General features: G+C 43.3%; 1 protein-coding gene across 6 annotated transcripts in view; it reads left to right on the top strand.

Moving 5' to 3' along the window:
* The window catches only part of EML1 (EMAP like 1), an 84,369-nt gene that overhangs the window by 56,835 nt on the left and 13,898 nt on the right, over positions 1-13,636 (top strand). For 4 of the 6 annotated variants that reach the window (XM_075844216.1, XM_075844214.1, XM_075844217.1 and 1 more), the window contains 5 exons: positions 2,804-2,832; positions 4,001-4,027; positions 10,850-10,979; positions 12,049-12,198; positions 13,319-13,388. In XM_075844216.1, the coding sequence (XP_075700331.1) occupies positions 2,804-2,832; positions 4,001-4,027; positions 10,850-10,979; positions 12,049-12,198; positions 13,319-13,388 (406 nt within the window). The remainder of the gene's footprint in view (positions 1-2,803; positions 2,833-4,000; positions 4,028-10,849; positions 10,980-12,048; positions 12,199-13,318; positions 13,389-13,636) is intronic. The other 2 variants (XM_075844218.1, XM_075844215.1) reach the window with 1 other exon arrangement.

Here is a 13,636-nt window from a genome sequence, read left to right as displayed (position 1 = left end):
ACTGCACAGAGCTTGTGCCAGTGATTTTTGTTCTGTGAAAACGCTGAACAAGTAGGGAATGTTGGACGTTTTCAGCTTTAAAACCTGTGTGAATTGTGAGTGCAGCTCTGGAGTATAATACAGGATGTTACTCCGGATCAGTACAGGATATGTAATGCTCCAGAACTGCACTCAATATTCTGCTGGTGGTGTCACTGTGTACATTCATTACTTATCCTGTACTGATCCTGAGTTACATGCTGTATTATACTCCAGAGCTGCACTCACTATTCTGCTGGTGGAGTATAATACAGCACATAACTCGGGATCCGTACAGAATAAGAAATGAATGTACACAGTGACGCCACCAGCAGAATAGTGAGTGCAGCTCTGGAGTATAATACAGGATGTAACTCGGGATCAGTACAGGATAAGTAATGTATGTACACAGTGACTCCACCAGCAGAATAGTGACTTCAGCTCTGGAGTATAATACAGGATGTAACTCAGGATCAGTACAGGATAAGTAATGTATGTACACAGTGACTCTACCAGCAGAATAGTGAGTACAGCTCTGGAGTATAATACAGGATGTAACTCAGGATCAGTACAGGATAAGTAATGTAATGTATGTACACAGTGACTCCACCAGCAGAATAGTGTGTGCAGCTCTGGAGTATAATACAGGATGTAACTCAGGATCAGTACAGGATAAGTAATGTAATGTATGTACACAGTGACTCCACCAGCAGAATAGTGAGTGCAGCTCTGGAGTGTAATACAGGATGTAACTCTGGATCAGTACAGGATAAGTAATGTATGTACACAGTGACTCCACATTTTATGAAGATTAATGCTGTATATAAACTGCAAAATGGAAATCAAAGATGTATTTGCACTTTAACGAAAGAGCGGGCAAAAACATTGGAGAAATTTTAGTTTGGGTGGAAATCTGTAATATAATGATTGTGCAGCTGATTTTCTATACAGCTTACAGACTGTCAACCCTTCTAAACCTCCACATTCGTGTGTAGAGGGTAAGTCCTCTCGCTGCACTACTTCCTGCACATCATTGTTGCACTGAGGTCACCCCTTGTACTAGATGAGATATTTTCCAGGGCATCCGCCAGATACTAGTTGTTTCTGAGAGCCGCAGTTTCTCCGTTGGGTGTTGTTGTTCTATCCTGTCATAACCCGATTCCTTGTTCAGAACCTGCAGACGCTCTAGTGGAGGGGAACAAACTGCATGAATGACATTCCTCTTCTGCAACAACACCTCTCATCACTTCATGGAGCAGTTGTTCTATTCGGCACTGAAAAGCGCTGGTCCGATGCAGATTTAATTTTCCATCTTCAATCTTTTAATTGGCTGTGAACAGACACATGACCTAATGCTCTGAATGATCCAAATCAAAGCACGGGCCTCAGCGTGCTGGACAGGCTGCGTCATGGGGGTTACAAGCTGCCAAAATTGCTTAGATACCCATGTGTAGCCGAGCATTCATGCATAATAAAAAGTTCAACAACTTTCTTTTAAATGGGAACATTTAATGCCTACATTCAGAGGCTGAAAACCTTTCCTGAACATGGGCTGCTCACACAGGTGCAGGGCTTGTCACAGTGTATCAGAGCTTTCTTTTGCACCGGTTTTCAGTTCTGTGTGATCAGGGCAGATTACCAGCGGCTTCTATTCACTGACAGCAGGCATGATCATGAAAATAGGGAGAAACTGCAACGCAAAGTCTATTAGAGAGTTGGATTGGAAAACAACCACCGCTTGAGATCAAAGTCCCTAGTTTTGCTGAAGCTGCCGCCATGCTTTATACTGCTATATTAGCTCCCCCAGGTTTCTGTCCTCAGTATTTAAGTGGCCGCTTCTGCAAACAGGTAACAATATGGGAATGCGAAATGGTTCCCCAGAAAGGAAGAAAACTGTCTCTAGTGCCGCCTATAGGTGAATACCCTGTAAGTCAATGTCCGAGCCGTTTAAAGAACCTTGAAACATGACTCTGGTTAGTAGCCAAACCTGTAGACCGCACTGTTACGGATTTGCTGCTCCTCGTCAGTACAGAGTAGGGTTCTGGTTGGCTCAATGACATGCCTTCTGACGCAGCTCTTGGAAGGTACTGATTCTCCTTGTAGAGATCCATCTAATAGAGAGTCTAAAGGCAAGTCTTCCTGCTAACGTATGCAAAATAGCTCCCTTCTAGAAGAAAGAAAACGGTCTTTCTAGTGCTACCTATAGATGAGATGACGACTACCCTGCAAGTGCATGTCCAAGAGTTGCATGAAAGGCATCTCACTCAGCCAATCAGAACTCTGCACTGTACTGATGAGGAGCAACAAGTCAGAAATACACATCTGTAGACCGCATCTGTTTCGAAGTTGGTCATTAACGCAAGTCATGTTTCAGCGCTCTATATTGATTTACAGGATAGTCACCTATAGGTGGCACTAGAGAGACAGTTTGCTTCTTTCTGGAGGAGACCTATTTTGCATACTTTTCCCACAAAGCATTGCCCTAAAGACTCACTAACAGCTGGATCTCCACAAGGAGAATCAGTAACTTCCAATATATGGGACTGGTGATGACAGATCATCTGAATTACCTCCAAGACTAGGACTAGCATGTTATAGATTACACTGCTGTGATAGGAGTATAGGAAGTGGCAGATACAACTGGACGCCCAATCCTGGAGCAGCATTGGGGCTCAAGAGCCTCACGCTGCTGCTCCTCTGCTGCAATGTATATGTTTTTTACATGGTTGGCCATGATATATTGTACTTCTTCTCCACTTCTATCATTTTTTTATTTTTCTTTCAGCAAACCCAAGGAGCCCATGTTCAGTGCCGGTGAGTCCATTCTTGCTTTAATTCAACTGCGGTTACCGTGTTGTTTTTATTGGCTATGATAAACCCATGTTGTCCTCCTGCAGTATTCTCTCCTGATCTCTAGTGGGCGCTCCTTCCTTCATCCTGGCTGGTGGTATAAGATGGTTATATACATGGGAATTCCCAACTGACTATGTGATATGCTTCGTTTTACAGGGCACGTAGTAGGAGTATACAGCTGGAGATGCCATAGGCACCATTATTGTAAATGTTGTGATTAACCATTTATGGGGGGGGGGGGTCTCCTTTCACACAATTCTGAGCCAAAATGTCTGGTAAGGTCCCATGCACACCACCGTAGTTTTTATCTGCAATTACGGATCTGTAATTGCGGATAAAAATACGGATCCATTCATTTCTATGGCCCACGGACACATTCCCTTACATTTACGGGAAAGTGTCCGGGCCGTAGAAATGACCCACAAAAAATAGGATGTGTTTTGTTTTTTGTTTTTGTTTTTGTTTTTTTTGTTTTTTTTTTGAATTTTCAGTCCATGCTCCTATACTTTTTAATGTGAGCACGGGTGACAGTCCGTGCCAGTTATCATAGACCGTGCACTCCGTATGGGTTTGTTTTTTTTCTGTCTTATTATTATATTTTTTTTTTAAAATTTTTTGAGTGACTATATAAAAGTTCTTTGTAAGAGTGTGGGGAAGATTGTCACCCATGGATCACGTCCTAATTGATATCTATTTATGTTTCTACTTATTCAAAGGGAAAAAACTTATCGATGGGATATACCATAAATGTTTGACCAGTGGGGGTCTGACCACCGGCGATCCAGAGATCAGGAGTAGGGGCTACATGTGCATGATCGCTCTCTAATGTAGTCTGTGGAAATATGAAAGAAGACGACCACACAGCTGTGTCCATATCTCTAATCGAGTATGTTGGAGAGGGACCGCGCACTAGCGGCCATCTGAAACCCCTGATCACAGGATCGTTGGGGTACGGCCAGTCTAATCCCCCCTCCGCGGCACTGATCACATTCTTATGGCATATTTTATTGGTAAATAGTTTGTGGTGGGAAACCTGACTCTGGAGGGTAGGGGGCACTTGCAATGTGTGACTGTGCTGCCATAAACACATCTTTACCTAGAATTCTCTTTCTGTCTCTGTAATCACAAGGGAAGCGGCGGGTGACACACTGTAAAGGTAGGATTCTGGCACTAGGCCTGGCAAGCTCTCTAAAGCAGCACGGTTGCCAAGTTGATGGAAGGTCCATCGCCAATGCTTTCAATGTCGCACTGCGTACCCCAGACGAGACATTGAAAGGCCGACGACCAGCCCCCTTCCATCATGCTGACGTAGTATCCCGCCGACAGTGGAGGCCTCCATTTTGCAGCCTGTATGTTGGATAGGAATTGGCTACACGATCTCAACTGACTAGGGGCTGGTTCTGAATAAATGAACGAGCCGCATTATGAAGCGTATGACGTCATCCTGGAAAATGGCTGCCTCCAGTGCTGAACTCCTAAATGAAGTCCTCCTTTTTTTTTTTTTGTAAACTCCTTAATCTTGGCAAGCGACAAATGGTGTCTGCACAGGGACTTGTATGTGTGCGTGGTGTATACTGACTGTGCGTAGAACCATTATTAATGTACTTGCTCCACTCCCTGGCTACCTCCCTAGTTTTTTATTAATTTTGTGCTTTTATTTGCTTTGCTTATTCTTGCACATTGGTTGCTTTGTACCCTAGTTTGATTGTTACCTGCACAAAACACGGCATTTCATGTTTAAAGGGCCATAGGAAGACTAAAGGAAAAGCAGCGTCCCAATTACAAATGAGAGTAATTGCATTTTGCTCTATTTATAACTCGTAGCCGTCAGTCCCAGGGGTTAAACGCTGCAAATGATCTGGGAAGAAACCAAAACCTCCCTCGCCCTTATGTCTATTCCAGTCTATACTGTTTACGAGATGAGACATTTACCCTCCCTGTGCAGGTGACTCTTGAACCTGCAGAACATCTAATTTACAATGTGTTCCTGCTTCTAAATTGGTGATTTAGCGCCCTCTACTGGACGCTCCGCAGACACTCCTGGAAGCATTAGAGAGTCCCTCAAAGATGAAACGCTATCTGTAGTGTCTTCGTATTAACGTACTATAGGCGTAGTCGCAATGTCGATGGTGTTTTAGATCTAGTAGACTTCAGTGTTCCTTTTTAGTTTTGTACTTTTTATGTTTTTGTCCCTGACGTGTTTTCTTTTACGCTGTTTAGTCACTAGTGACCTGTAGTTTCAGGCGGCAGTCTTCAACCAGTGGCTTTCAAGTTGTTCTAGGGCTACAACTCCCAGCAAATGTCAAACAATGGAAAATCACTCCACCAGATATATGATTATATGGGTGCAAGCCTTAACAGAACCTGATCCAAAGTCCTTTGATGTAATCCAAATAGAGAGACGAGACAGCGCATCCAAAAAAATTTGACATTTATTCACCCAAATATGCAACGTTTCAATCCAATAGGACCTTGATGCTTGAGAAAGGTCCTATTGGATTGAAACGTTGCATATTTGGGTGAATAAATTCCTCATTTTTTTGGATGTGCTGTCTCGTCTCTCTATTTGGATTACAACTCCCAGCAGTCACTGGCAGCCACAAAGTTGTAGTTCCGCAGCAGGTGTAGAGCCAGTAGTTGGAGACCACTGATTTTTGGGTAACATGTTTTATACGTCCTTATTTTAAGACTCCACTCGAGGTTTTTATCGTGTATGTGAATATTGCAAACTGGTATTTTATTTCATATTTGATATTCCATCACAGCTGCTCCCAGTCATCAAAGGGTCTGGTACTGCACTATCCGGCAGCAAAGGAAGGAATAGCATCTCAAAGAGGAGCGCCTATGCCCAGGAAAATTCAGTATGTGCTTCATTAATGTACACAGTGACTCCACCAGCAGAATAGTGAGTGCAGCTCTGGAGTATAATACAAGATGTAACTCAGGATCAGTACAGGATAAGTAATGTATGTACACAGTGACTCCACCAGCAGAATAGTGAGTGCAGCTCTGGAGTATAATACAAGATGTAACTCAGGATCAGTACAGGATAAGTAATGTAATGTATGTACACAGTGACTCCACCAGCAGAATAGTGAGTGCAGCTCTGGAGTATAATACAAGATGTAACTCAGGATCAGTACAGGATAAGTAATGTAATGTATGTACACAGTGACTCCACCAGCAGAATAGTGAGTGCAGCTCTGGAGTATAATACAGGATGTAACTCAGGATCAGTACAGGATAAGTAATGTATGTACACAATGACTCCACCAGCAGAATACTGAGTGCAGCTCTGGAGTATAATACAGGATGTAACTCAGGATCAGTACAGGATAAGTAATGTATGTACACAGTGACTCCACCAGCAGAATAGTGAGTGCAGCTCTGGAGTATAATACAGGATGTAACTCAGGATCAGTACAGGATAAGTAATGTAATGTATGTACACAGCGACTCCACCAGCAGAATAGTGAGTGCAGCTCTGGAGTATAATACAGGATGTAACGCAGGATCAGTACAGGATAAGTAATGTCATGTATGTACACAGTGACTCCACCAGCAGAATAATGAGTGCAGCTCTGGAGTATAATACAGGATATAACTCAGGATCAGTACAGGATAAGTAATGTATGTACACAGTGACTCCACCAGCAGAATAGTGAGTGCAGCTCTGGAGTATAATACAGGATGTAACTCAGGATCAGTACAGGATAAGTAATGTAATGTAAGTACACAGTGACTCCACCAGCAGAATAGTGAGTGCAGCTCTGGAGTATAATACAGGATGTAACTCAGGATCAGTACAGGATATGTAATGTCATGTATGTACACAGTGACTCCACCAGCAGAATAGTGAGTACAGATCTGGAGTATAATACAAGATGTAACTCAGGATCAGTACAGGATAAGTTATGTATTATATGTAAAATGGTGTCTGAAGGTGGACAGAGGCTTTAAAAGGAATGCAATAAATTGAAGCAAGTTCTAGAGATACTGAAGCCTGGGCATAGAATATTGAAGGCCCTACACCCCACACCAGGACATAGGCAGAACTGACTATTTTCTCCTTCATAGTTCATTCCAGGGATGTAAACCTGCAGAACAGATCTCATTATAACATGCATGACCATCACCTGAATATGTGCAGCTCTGCTTCCTAAACTCAAAGCGTCCGGTTCCTGTTTCCAAATGCCAGGATTTCTGCAATGATGTAATTCATACCCATGTATTACTGAGGCCGCAGGGATAATCACCTCTTGTGTAGTATTAAAATAAGCCTATTGTTATAAAGGTAAGACCCAATGAGGACCACATGCTGAGTGTTCCACCACCGCTCTTACTCAAGCTTACATTTCTTCTCATTATGTCTTATATTTTCTTACACTTGTGCCCCAATACTTCTATCCCACACTGGAATGTCAAAGAAAAAAATCCTCATACATGTTATGTGCAGGGGAGCTACGGTCAGCCCTGATGTGAGCAGATCGGTGTCCAGACTCTGAATGATGCAGCTCTTCCTGTCTCACTCAGAGCAGGAAATCCCAGCAGTCATTCAGCAGCTGAGTAACATGCAGCCTGTATACACAGCCCTGGTTCTCTATATGTGTACAGCTGGGTGATATAACCTCAGACACCTTATCACCTCCCATACGTTGAAATACTCCACAACGGCAACTACTTCAATGCTCAGAAGGGAAACTGTAACGGGGGGTTTCGGTGGTTGGAACACTTAGCATTGTATACAGGCTGTGCTTCTGTCACCTATAGATTCTTATGGGATTGACCAGTACACATTCTGTCATTTCACTTGTCAATGGTGATAATATACTGAATTGATAGGCTATTGGCCCTTTCTATGAATCGGCTGCTATGCCGGGCGTAGACAATGGAGCCTTGAGCTACTCGATCTAATGTTTGCTTTAAGGGTATAGGAAGGTGCCCCAACAAAGAGAGGTATTTGGGTATAATTGTACCCTCTATAAAAAAAATAATGTTTGTTGCATAGAATGCAAATGAAAGGGGTTCTCCTCTTTAGACCATCAATACTTGTTAGATGGGTCCCTTGACAATAAGCAGATCAGTGTTCTATTGCAATGACCCCCAGCGATCAGCTGTGATCTGTAGGGAATCCTGACAATGTGTTCATTTTCCCTGTAGCGCCACCACAGGGGAAATTAACTATTACACAGTGCCCATTCATATCAATGGGTTGTCTGTGTAATACAGGACCGGTTCTCCAGAGAGGTGAGGATCCTGAACAGAGGATCCCCTTCTAGTAACTGTCGCCCACTCTTCAATTAGTATTACCTAAATAGGGTGTATGAAAATGGGTTTGAGGGATTGGCACAAACTTCTCTTTGATGGGTCATTTCTGCTTATAAATACCCGATGTACAGCACAACCTAAAGGTCAGCGGGCCACATGCCATCCATTCACCTTTTTTATATATAGTTTTCTTTTTCTTTTGCTCCATTAACATGTACCTTGTGCCCCTCCCCATTCTTTTTTTTCTTTTTTCTTCTTCTTTGTGGTTGTCCGCTCCGTCATGTAGTAACCGTGCAGGTTTTGATGGCTTCGCAACTGCTTGACGCCTGTAAGGACCGGGCCGAATCAGTTGAGCACCTCACAGAGCCGCAAGAATTCGCTACTGAATATGGACAATTATCGCTCGCCGCCCCCAGGAATTTGTCTTTGCCACTGACTAAAAGTCCCAGTCTGACCAATATGCCCCTACCCAGGTCACCTAGCTTCAAAAGCACCAGGTCCCCAAGCGGCTACTTCCAGCTTTGCTATTAACACTTTATGTCCAGGTTTAACCTTTTTGTGCATGGCAGGTTAAGCGTGATTTGTCAGATAGGCCATATTTATGTTGTATTTTTTTTTTTTATCTAAAATTTTAGAATATTTTAAAGAAAAGTATTTTTAGAAAAGTGATGTTCCTTCTCTGCCATTTGGCTACTGGATTACAACTCCCATCTTCTACTCTCAATACAAACAGGTGCAAAAAAAAAAAAAACAAAAAAAAAAGAAAATCTGACTAGATACATTTGGTTGGGAAGTAGGTGCTACATTAAAAATATTTTCTCCCTACTGGTATATATTACTCTGGTGACCTATTTTATGTAACCGTTGCTGTCCATAGGAATGCGAGTTGTAAGTTCATGTAGGTTATATGGGATTGCGTCGCACTGCAACTTTGTTTTCCCCCCCCCATCAATCCCTATGGAAAGTTGAAATGACATGATAGTGGAGGTTCTGCATCTAAAATCCCATGAAAGTTTCATGATCTGATTAGGTGCCACTGACCACCATAGACAACCACGTGACCTGTGACATCACGGTTCTCCAGCAATAGCCTAGTGATGTCACTTCTGTAAAACGTGTCCGGAGTAGTAATTAAATGGTGGTTGTTACAGGGAAGGTAAGACATGAATCGCTACATACAAGCAGAGCTTTTCTTTCCAGATCAAGGTGTGCGTAAGACCATTATGTACGCCCGTACTGAAAAATATTGGAGATCGACATTTATTTTTTTGAGCTTTTATTTACACTGAAAATGGATTCACATTTTCTAATATATCTAGGATTTCGATACATTATTTCTATCATTAGAAGGATTTGAGCTCCTTGACCATTTGAATCTTGAAGCCAATCCGTTGCTTTTTATTATTATTATTATTATTATTGTTATTGTTATGCTAAAGAATCTGCCAAATGTTGAAGGGTATGAACATTTTTGCAACTAGTTTTTTTAATTTTTTTTAATTGCACCAATCCATCTAAAACGCCCAAAAAATGCTCTTGATTAAAGACCTCCTACTGGTTTATGTATAAAGCTCCTATGCAGAACTATGTGTCTCCATGGTTACAGACTACAAACAAGCCATGTATATAGTCTGATCCTACAGTCCTTTGTTACTCCGGTCCCTCTCCATCCTTTTCTTGATAAACTACAGACCGGAGAAGAGGCAGATGAAAGAAAATAATCCATGACTGTAGGATCAGACATGGTTTCTTTTGTAGTCTGTAACCATAGGTCTGCACAGGAGCTGTATACACAAACCAATGGTAAATATTTAATAAGGAGTGCAAAAGCTGCTCCTTATTTTTTTTCTGTGCATTGGAACAATAAAAAAATGGTTGCAAAATTTGACAGTCCCCTTAAAAGGATTGTCCCATTAGGAAAACCCCTGTCCGTATGCCCTAATGGGGCATATGGACATCATCGAGGTGGCTCCCCCACTTGGGACCCGTTTCTGTGTGCCACAACGAAGAGACTCTCTGTAAGAGACATCCCCACTCTGGCGTGAACTTTTCATCTGAATGGCCAGCATGTAATGCTACATTTCCCCTGCAGTGGCCGCTGTTTCCCCCATCGATACAAGCTAATTGCTGGGGGTAAGAGAAGCCAGACCCACGCCGATCAGTTAATCGCTGCACCGGCTTCTTTTTGAAAAGGGGTCACCTTCATAAGACAACGGCCGTACTACGCCAGGAATGAATGATGATGATGATGGCTACTATAAATGCGGATCAATACGTTTTGAGGTTAAACCTCTTCATCAGGTTTGTGTGACATCAAAACTAGAGACCTCCGCAGTGAACTTCTGTCCTAGAATCAGAGTGCCCCTTTTATTGGAGTTGTAGTCCGGGAGCCTCAGAACTTGTGTAATCTTTCTGCTATATGTCGCTTTTGATTTGTGTTTTATATTTTTTTGCATTTCTACTAATGTCCCTTTTTGTAGGTTATTAATCAGTGACGTGTATGTGCATGTTACTAATTGTATTAAAGAAATACTAAACTTATTTACTGGTCTTGCGTTTTCTTTGAAAAAAACAAAAACATTTACCCAATTTTTTTCTTCTTTTCTTGCTAGTGATTTGACAATGTAGCAGATTTATTTGCTGTGTTTACTGTTTTTGGGTTAGACGTAGTTTCTATCATTTTTATTAATTTATTTTATTTTTTTTCCAGAGGAAGGATATGTAAAAATGTTTCTTCGAGGACGACCGGTAACGATGTACATGCCCAAAGACCAAGTGGAGTCGTATAATTTGGAGGCGAAAGTGGAACTTCCTGCCAAAAGACTGAAACTGGAATGGGTGTATCCTTTTATTCAACCGTACATGTTTATCAAGAGCATTCACACTTTGGTTAATTGCTTCAATGTGTCAGGAGGCGTTTGGGGTCAGTGCATTCAGTAACTTGCAAAAACTGAGCATCACAATGGAGGACGTGAGACGCCTGGAGCAGAGACCAAGCCCACGTTTCAGGCCTCATGCACAGGGCCGTGCCTGCAATCACGGCACGCGATTGCGGGGGCAGGGCAGCGTTTTCGTGCCGGGCTCCCATACAAAGTACAGGAGCACGGCCCGTAAAAAATGAAAAGTAGGACATGCTCCATAGTTCCCGGCACTGTTCTACGGCACGGACACGCTTCCGTAGCGATGCGGAAAGGTCTCCCCGGCCAATAGAACCGGGCAGAGTGTATTGCGGTCCGCAATTACGGAGACTTTTATTTTTACGGTCGTGTGCATGGGGCCTCAGTCAGTCACTGGTCGGTCAGGTCACATGCTGCGATTCTCAAAAAATCCAGCGTGTGATCTGATAATTCGGCCGATTGTGCAAAACTATAAAAAGTAACTAATTTATTTTATATCCTTGCAATCCGCTACTGGGCCAGTCATTCGGCCGAGCTCAGACTTTGCATATACTGCGGGACAAAGCTGCAGCGCAATAGTAAAGATGGCCCCAGATGGACGCTGAATGGAGAGGTGGCCAAGTATGTGCACGGCGCTCTCCGTTGAAGACTATGAGGGTTAGGGAACCTCAATGGGGAGAGCCGAACACGTACGCAGCCACCTCTGCATTCTGGCTCATCCTCAATTCTGCCTGACCTGGCGAAATGGCATGGAAAAGTGATGCCGCAATGTCCGCAAGATGGGTGGGGGTCCCAGCAGTTGGACCCCTGCATATCCTAATGATCTATTATTGTTTGTAGTGAGGAAATCCTTTTGACCCATGACTGCTACTACATTGAAATGATTGATGGGATTGTTGCATATGATGATGACGGGTAGAAGCTGCACCGTAAGCCACAAAGTAAATATTTCTCCACCATCCCCATGTGTGGCACCTTCTATTACGTGGTCCTTCCTTTACTAGTGTTCCAGCTATGGCTACCGAGGTCGAGACTGTCGCACTAACCTGTACCTCCTGCCCACTGGAGAGACGGTGTACTTCATCGCGTCTGTTGTCGTATTATATAATGTGGAAGAACAGCTGCAAAGACATTACACTGGTCACAACGATGACGTCAAGTGGTGAGTCGGAATGTGTCGTCAGTCCCAGAAATATATGGGTCAGAGGGCGATAATTGGTAGCTAATGAGGTTCGATTTCTTTTTGTTTCCAGTGAGATAAGCGGTGTCATTTGTGTCTGGCAACAGCTTATCCCCAGCTCCATTGAAGGAACATGTATTCTCAGCCAATCAATATGTTTGTCTATGGGGGAATTGGTTCCAATAATTGTCAGCAGAGCAATCTGTTATCCAATATTTTTCCTGTGTCTTTGGCCCAACTTTGGCTAATGGAATTAAAGGGACTATCCTCTTTGGACAACCCCATATGAGGGGAGAGGGAGCGGATACATAGCTTAAAGCCACACATACCATGGGCCATACATTATTTTCTAGTGGTTTCCCCTGCGGCCCCCTCAAGCACCAGGACCCGGGTGTAATTGCTACCTATCCCTACCCGCTATAGCGATGCCCGTAAGGGTGGTGTGGTCTCTATTAGCCAGAGCAGAGCTGATGCACATAACGCCTACAGGTCTGCTGGTGTCCATGCATGAAATCTGTGGATTGAACCTTCCCACAAGCTCTGAGCATGCTGGGAGTTGTAGTTTGCTACAGCTGGAGAGCCACACTTTGAAGATCATTGCATGGACATCTATTGGTTTCAGTGGGCACGGTGTAATGCTTTAGTTTTCTCTGTAGCATCGCTTAAAAGGGGACTCTGCTCACGGCCAACCTCTAGGCTTAGGCTCTGTTCACATTTGCATCGTTGTTTTCAGCTATAACAGAAAACACAACACGTAGCCGGATCTGTTTCACAACGGATGCCACCGGCGCCCGACGGACCCACATTGACTTACAATATCGGTCGGTTTGGTGCCGTCGTGGTGTCCGTTCGTCTGAGAGTCTGTAAAAACGAGGCTCCAATATAATACATAACCCTAGGAACCATCCGTAAAACATTCAGCAATGTTCTCCCTTGGTTTGGAGACACTTGATACCACTGTGATGCTTTGTCAGACGGTCATCCTATACCCCCCCCCCCCCTCCAGGCCGATGTGACTTTTATAGTGTCTCAGAAGTCTGTATTAATTATTAACAGCCTTGCTCAGGACTACATATGTTTGTTTCTTTTTTTTATCTTGCAGCCTTGCCATCCATCCTGATAAAATTACCATAGCAACCGGCCAAGTTGCAGGTACATCTAAGGATGGAAAAGTAAGTGATCCTTTCCTGTTCACGAAGCCCAGAATAAGATCGGGAGCTCCGCAGCCGGTGTTATGTTGATACCATAGTTGTGCGTCTTGTAGAAAATAGAAATAGTAGCACGCTCCGTCGGTTCCTCCGTCGGTTCCTCCTTTTAACCTAGAAATTAAATGATAACCGGAAACGGGAGATAATCCCGCCCCCGCTGCAGGATCTTCTGTATGTTCCTGAAACTGTCTTGAAAAAAACCTGCAGAGAAC

Source organism: Rhinoderma darwinii, chromosome 12 (assembly GCF_050947455.1).
Source record: "Rhinoderma darwinii isolate aRhiDar2 chromosome 12, aRhiDar2.hap1, whole genome shotgun sequence".
Lineage (NCBI taxonomy): Eukaryota > Metazoa > Chordata > Amphibia > Anura > Rhinodermatidae > Rhinoderma > Rhinoderma darwinii.
This window is presented reverse-complemented; position numbering and strand designations above follow the sequence as displayed.